The 7,831-nt window shown below is 43.3% G+C and overlaps 1 protein-coding gene across 1 annotated transcript; it reads right to left on the bottom strand.

The window, feature by feature from the left end:
* Positions 1-343: 343 nt before the first annotated feature.
* On the bottom strand, positions 344-6,171 carry LOC136710448 (sterol 26-hydroxylase, mitochondrial-like). The gene is made up of 9 exons (XM_066685947.1): positions 5,932-6,171; positions 5,569-5,759; positions 5,011-5,210; positions 3,974-4,171; positions 3,675-3,838; positions 1,744-1,910; positions 1,357-1,438; positions 1,074-1,274; positions 344-684 (listed from the first exon to the last, which is right to left on the bottom strand). Exons 1-9 carry the CDS (start codon positions 6,169-6,171, stop codon positions 562-564), a joined length of 1,566 nt encoding a protein of 521 aa, XP_066542044.1. The 3' UTR covers positions 344-561.
* Positions 6,172-7,831: the final 1,660 nt, after the last annotated feature.

Below are 7,831 nucleotides of genomic sequence, written 5' to 3'. Positions count from 1 at the left end.
CTTTAAATGTAATTCTGAAATGCTCAGCCATGACACATTTGAACTCTTCTTTGTAGCTATAATTATTCTTGGTGTGGTACTACAGTACCTGTAACTTCAGTTATGTTTATTGTCGTGCTACATGTCTCTGATTCATTCCTTCGTTTACTGTAATTACTGCATCCTGATCATGTGTTCTTGGATTGAGGGAAGGTGCTGGAGCACCCAGAGGAAACACAATGACAACAAAACTCTTTAATTTATTTTATTGACTAATACTAATACTCTTACATTTACTCATACATTTAATTAACAAAATACATTTCATTTGAAAGCTACATTTCAAGACAGAAATAGTTCACTGTGATATTCATTGGCTCTTAATCATATTTTACCCCCAGTGTGCTAGAGTTATTTGGAAAGAACTTATATAAATATGGACTGTACATTTCAAGATAGAGAAACAAATGAGTGATGTTTATGGCTGTTGACCATATTTAACCCCAATGTACCAGAGTGTTGTAAACTACATGTGATTCTCAATAGCCTCACTAACAAGTCCCTCTAAAACTGTGACAATGACTAAGTTGTTTTACGATCGAGAAAGTAAAAATTAACCTGCCTGTCTGGAACAAGCACAGTGCGATTGATTGTTTTTACGTCTCCAACTCTTGGGTCAGGCTTCACTTCAAACAATTTGATAACCTGGACGGGAATAAAATGCAACATTTCAGTACCTTCAACTTTTGATGATCACCGATGAGATGCTATAACGTAAATCAGGGGTGTCAAACTAAATCCACGGAGGGCCGTGTGGGTGCAGGTTTTCTTTTCAACCGCGCAAAAGCCCCACACTACTGAAAGTCAAGATCTATTGATTAGATCCAATGATTAAAAACAGGTGGAATGAGGTGTGGCTTCTGCGTGGTTGGAAAGAAAACCTGCACCCACACGGCCCTCCGTGGATCTGGTTTGACACCCCTGACGTAAATAAAAATGCAGTCATACCTTTACAAACAAGAAGATATTATATCGTGAAAGTGCTTCGATGATATCAGTTTATAACTAAGTAAAATATTCATCTTGTGACTTACCCTCGCCAGAGACAGATGCATCTCCAGTTCAGCAATGCGTCGGCCAGCACACCCTCTCACTCCGAACCCAAATGGGATGGATCCAAATGGGTTAGGCCTAACCCTACCATCTCTCAACCAACGTTCAGGCTTGAAGGCCCACGGTTCAGGGAAGATCCTCTCATCCTGACTGATTGCGTAGTGGTAGATTACAAATGTGGTCTGTTCAGAAAAGTCACTGATTAGACACAAGGTCAGTGTGTGAAGGGTTATGAAGTTATAGAGATGAAGAATAATGCAGTACGTTTTTGGGGAAGAAGTGTCCTCCAATAACTGCATCACTACTTGTCAGAGTCCGAGCATTAAAGGGAACAACGGGGTACATCCTGTAATAACACACCAGGACATAGTTAAAGTACATTGCGAATAAATGAAGCAGAATGCATTTTGTTTTCTGGCTGTTTGTTAGCATGTGTACATTTGTTCTGCGTGTAAATAACTGTGTAGTTTGCTGAAAGTTTGTTAAAAATAAAATTTTAATATCTACATGCTTTTGGATTTATGAGACTAATGTCACTAGAAAGTAATAGATGTTTATAACAAAATTAGTATAAGACCACGTAGAATTTCTTATGTTTCCAATGCTAAACGTTGACAATGTTGTAAACAACACTTTCTTCAAAAACTCTACCTGAGTGTCTCCTTGATGACAGCTTTAAGGTAAGGCATATTGATAATATCCTCAGCTGTTGGAATTCTGTCTCCTTTGATGGTGTTCGTCACTTCTTGATATAGCGTGTCCTGTATCTTTGGATCACGCGACAGCAGATACAAGGCCCACAGCATGGTATTGGAGGTCTTAATGAACAAAAAAAGAACAAACAGGTGTACATTTTGCTATTATTGTCAGTATTGTACAGTACCGTACACCCTGACTCTACAGTTTGACTGTTTTGTCTACAGCAGCAATTTAGAACATACACTTTCTGTCCATTGTTTGTAGACACCCGTAATAATTAGTGAATGCTGCCACGTTAAGCTGAAGTTTCCCAGAAAAAGCAGAGGCACGTACTGCAGCAAAGTTGATAAATGAGCAATTAATATCTTTAATTTCACTTGGAATTTTGGATGGTAAAGCACTCACACAATGTGTTCATGAATGTAGCAACATTATTTAAATCTAGTTGAAACTGGAGTGTGTGGTTTGTTTTAAGAACTGTTTTTCTGATATTTCTTGAAATACACTTTACATCCCAATAGCAATCATTCATTCATTCATTATCTGTTACCCTTATTCAGTTCAGGGTCGCGGTGGGTCCAGAGCCTACCTGGAATCATTGGGCGCAAGACGGGAATACACCCTGGAGGGGGCGCCAGTCCTTCACAGGACAACACACACTCACACATTCAGACTCAAAAATCCACCTAAACGTGTGTTTTTGGACTGTGGGAGGAAACTGGAGCACCCGGAGGAAACCCACGCAGACCCAGAGAGAACACACCACACTCCTCACAGACAGTCACCCGGAGGAAACCCACGCAGACACAGAGAGAACACACCACACTCCTCACAGACAGTCACCCGGAGGAAACCCACGCAGACACAGAGAGAACACACCACACTCCTCACAGACAGTCACCTGGAGGAAACCCACGCAGACCCAGAGAGAACACACCACACTCCTCACAGACAGTCACCCGGAGGAAACCCACGCAGACACAGGCAGAACACACCACACTCCTCACAGACAGTCACCCGGAGGAAACCCACGCAGACACAGAGAGAACCCACCACACTCCTCACAGACAGTCACCCGGAGGAAACCCACACAGACACAGAGATAACACACCACACTCCTCACAGACAGTCACCCGGAGTAGGAATTGAACCCACAACCTCCAGGTCCCTGGAGCTGTGACAGAGACACTACCTGCTGCGCCACCGTGCCGCCTCCAATAGTAATCAGTAAACTGAATATATGATGTTTTATGATGAAATAAACAAAAAAGACTCTATATTTTCTATATAAGCCACAGGACTGTAAAAACTCAGTCCAATCATTTGGTTCATTCCAAGTGCATGGCTACCCAGCCAGTCTACTAAATCACTCTGCCCCCATGCACCCACACTGAGACTCCACATGTACCTGAAGAATGAAGGCAGAGAGGGCTGCATCCCTCTTAACAAAGAAAATAAGGAAAGACATATAGTATATTTCCAACAAAAAAGGGTAGATGAAGCCAGAGGACACGCCAGAGTAAATATCAGTGTAGCTGTAGGGTGTTTTCTTACATGTGAATGAGACAGGAGGTAGATGTATGGTGTTTGAAAGTGAGCTGCTGCACACCTCTTTCTGTGTGACTTCAAGCCATGGTGTTTCTGAAGTGTTTGAATGTTTTAGAGGGGTATTTCTCAACCCTGTTCCTGGAGGCACACTGCCCTGCGTTCTCTTCTCCCAGTACACCTGATTCAGTTAATCAACAAGTTCTTTCAGAGGTGCACTGGGTGTGTTAAAGTAGGGATACCTCTAAAATGTGCAGGACAACGTTCTGCCAGGACCAGGGTGGAGAAAACACTGGCTTATACCTACTGGTTTCTACAAAATCCCCTGCTGTACTTACAGTATCCACCCCTGCCAATAACAGCTCAGTGACACTCCCATATACATCCTTTAGGGTCATGTTGTTGTTGGAGAGAAGGTAAGTGAGGTACTCTCCTTCAACAACTTGATTGGCATCCAGACGTCTCTGAATGTCCTCCATCTTCTTATCAATTAACTTGCAGGCTGTACCAAATCAAGTCAGTATTTCTTCTATTTAAAATCATACACATGAAATTTTTGCATTTTTCTAGGTTTTAAAAAAAGATTACAAGAGATCAAAGAGAAACGGTTCTTCTAAATAGATCTCCATCAGCTCACCAAACTTGAAAATGCCATCCCAGCCACTGATAAAGCGCCCCCAGAATGGCAAGTAATTGCGGGTCCACTTGGGTAGAAGAGACACAGGCGTGTTATAGGTGAACATTGTGGCAATGGAGTTAATGAAGTCCTGGGTTTCAGGTGGGATTGTGTTTTCCAGGCAGCCAATGCGAGTTTCAAATAGTATGCGAGAAATCCCTGAATGAAGCAGAAATAGGAACACACCAAGTTAATGCTCCAGATCATAGAAGAAAGTGGTTTACCTTCACTACTTGTACATTCCCAGTATTGTCATTTGTTTAAACCAGTGTTTCTCAACCTTGGTCCGGAGGGAACCAATGATTCATTACTGTCACTAATGGTACAAACAATTAATTTACCATTTAAGGTAAAACAGTGATGTTAAAGTCCTGTTCATTCATTCATTCATTCATTATCTGTAACCCTCACACACACACACTCACACCTACGGACACTTTTGAGTCGCCAATCCACCTACCAACGTGTGTTTTTGGACTGTGGGAGGAAACCGGAGCACCCAGAGGAAACACACGCAGACACAGAGAACACACCACACTCCTCACAGACAGCCACCCGGAGGAAACCCACGCAGACACAGAGAGAACACACCACACTCCTCACAGACAGTCACCTGGAGGAAACCCACGCAGACACAGAGAGAACACACCACACTCCTCACAGACAATCACCCAGAGGAAACCCACGCAGACACAGGGAGAACACACCACACTCCTCACATACAGTCACCCGGAGGAAACCCACGCAGACACAGAGAGAACACACCACACTCCTCACAGACAGTCAACTGGAGCGGGAATCGAACCCACAACCTCCAGCTGTGTGACTGTGACACTACCTGCTGCGCCACCATGCCGCCTGTGTGTGCTAAATCAGGGAAACCACTAAAACATCCGGGGCAGGGTTCCTTCAGGGCTAAAGCTGGAAAAACACTGGTTTAAATAATAAATACTACAAAATTTTTAAATCAGACTAGATAAATTATAGCCTGCCAATACCTTCCAGTGCAAAATGATACAGCTCATTGGACATATTAGGCACCAGGTCTCCAGTGGGGCTCATCTGGCGCAAGTAGTGAATCCTTTTCACAAAATCAGTTACTACACTGTTAACCACACTCTCATACTTCACAGAGTCTTTAGGATGAAGCATTCGTTTATTCAGCACGGCTCTGAGTTTGTACCACTTCTCCCCTTCTCTAGTAGAAAAAAAGTGAAACATTTTTTTGGATTCATGACAAAATCTCATAAAATATCAAGAAATGCTAACGCTTTTTTTATGCTTACAAAATCAAAAGGGCCAATGGCACTATTAAAAGATACAAATAAAGCTCCATATTTATATTTGAATGTATAAGAAAAAACGTGTGCAGTGGGTAATGACCTGTTTGCTGTGTATGTTTTTTTCTCCATTGAACTACAGGGAAATCTGATACTAATTCATGTTACATAACCAATTTATTCCACTCCAGTCACAAGACTGAACTTTAACTCCAATCAGCAGTTTATGGAACAGTGTTTACAGAGTAAATGCTCGAAATAGTTCACTTGTCTTACTCAGTAAAGGGACCATAGCCTAAGTCATTTATATCTCGGTATTCAGTCCAAACAGCCATGTCTCCTCTGCAAGGGAACTTCTCCTCTTTCCTCAGCAGCTCCTCTAGCAATTCCACAGTGCACAGAGCAATGGTTTGTACCTGTTCAGGTATCCCTCTAAACATGGGTCCGTACAGCTTCCTTTCATACAGCTGAGGAAAAGAACAGAGCAACACTAATCTGATCCACAGAAATAACATTTAGGAGGGCGAGGAAGAGGAAACCTTTTACTTGCTGCCTAATGTCTGCCTCACCTGCTATTAAACTACTATTAAACTACTATTAAAATATTGAAAGCTACCTCGCTCAATATATTTACTGTACCTGCAGCTCATGCATACGATTGTAATAGCCTTTAAAGAGGACCCTGTAGATTAAAGAGGGCAGAGTGATCTGAGGGAGGTCAGCCTGGGTCCTGATCTTTCCAGGGCTGCCCTGTAGTGGGAAAGTTGCAGCAGCATTTTCCCCTGTCCACCTCCTTGAGCCCAGACTTGCTGTGGTGGACCTAAGGAAGCACCTTCCTGCAGCCAGCTGAGTGGAGCGCAAAACCTGTTGGCCTGCCATCGATGGAGAAGAGAGAGAAAAACAACAGCTTGTGTTTTTTTTCCACAGGTAGGTGGAGATGGAGGTGGAGTCACAGCCTAGAACTTAACCCTTTCCTCAGTGCCTGGTTTAACTTGGTGGGATTTCTGCTGGAAAGCATTGAGGCTTTGTTTGAAATACTTACAAGAACAATTGAAAGTTTTGCTCATCACATGTGTCTCCATTAATTACATTTCTGTTAATTAAAAGTCCAGGGTTGTAGTGGGTCTGGAGGTTACCCAGAATTGCTGGGATTAAGGCAAGAACACACATTGGACACAGCACCAGTACTCCATCACAGGGTATCATGTACTCGCACAGTCACAGCTATGGTAAGTTTCACACTCTCACACCTGAGGATGCTTTTGAACAGCAATCTCCGACTCCAACTGACGAGTTTTTAAGCAAGGCACCCAACCCCCAGCTGTTGGCAATGGCTGCCCACTGCTTGTGTTCCAGCGTGCCTGTATATGTTCGCTGCCATGGAAGGGTTACACGTGGAAGCCACATATTTTTGTAAGGTGTACAATAAAAAATAAATGCACATTTATAATTTATGGCAGCTATGTCACGTTCTTCAGCACATCTAAAACTTCAGCTGGAGGCTGCAGAGGGTTCCAATGCTCTGGAAGACCTCCTGCAATTGTTCCATTACCAAAGAGTAAAAAACCTCAAAGCACCGAATAACACTGACCTGAAGTACTGATGGCATAGCTGATGAAGACAGGGAGAACCATAAGGACCATTTTCTTTGACTTTTCCAGTGCCTTTAACACCACCCAGCCCCTCCTGTAGATGGACAGTCTTCCTCACCCCGGTGCCCTGGATCATTCTCTATCTCTCCGGAATACCCGTTTGTGAGACTGCAGAAATGTGTGTCAGAGCAGGGCATGTGCAGAACTGAGACTCCAGAGGGGACAGTTCTAGCTCTTTTCTCTTCACTTTACAGGTGATTTCAGGAATGCTTCTGAGATTCCCCACCTTGTAGTAGATTTCAGGAAGAAAAAAAACTGTTGCCATCCTAGATGACCATATCAAAGTGCTTAAAACCTGCAAGTCCCTCTGTTTCAAGAAGGTCCAGAGCCAGCTCTACTTTCAAAGAGAACAAGGTCCTTTGTTGTGAGAGGCCAACTGCTGAGGAGGAATGTTCCGTTAATCTGTGGTGTCAAGTATCGTCTTGTAGGCGGTTGTGTGCTGGGGCTGCAGCATTACAGCGAAGTAACCAACAAGATCAGTAGTTCGGTCAGCTTTTTTTTTTTTGTACATACATACAATCATGTACTGAACTCTAGAGTAAATACACTGCACAGGCACTTTACTGCTGTACACAGTTCATCTGTAATGTAATACTGTACATTGTTTACAGCATATTAATTGTATAGTAAGGTGTCATAACACTTTTGGGATAATCCATCCATCCATTATCTGTAACCCTTATCCAATTCAGGGTCACGGTGAGTCCAGAGCCTACCTGGAATCATTGGGCGCAAGGTGGGAACACACCCTGGAGGGGGCGCCAGTCCTTCACAGGGCAACACAGACACACTCATTCACTCATACCGTCACTTTTTGAGTCACCCTTCAACCTACTTGCGTGTGTTTTTGGACTGTGGGAGGAAACCGGAGCACCCGGAGGAAACCC

This window comes from Hoplias malabaricus, chromosome 12, assembly GCF_029633855.1.
Source record: "Hoplias malabaricus isolate fHopMal1 chromosome 12, fHopMal1.hap1, whole genome shotgun sequence".
Taxonomy (NCBI): domain Eukaryota; kingdom Metazoa; phylum Chordata; class Actinopteri; order Characiformes; family Erythrinidae; genus Hoplias; species Hoplias malabaricus.
Note: the sequence above shows the minus strand (reverse complement) of the source record. Positions and strands in the feature narration are given on the sequence as shown.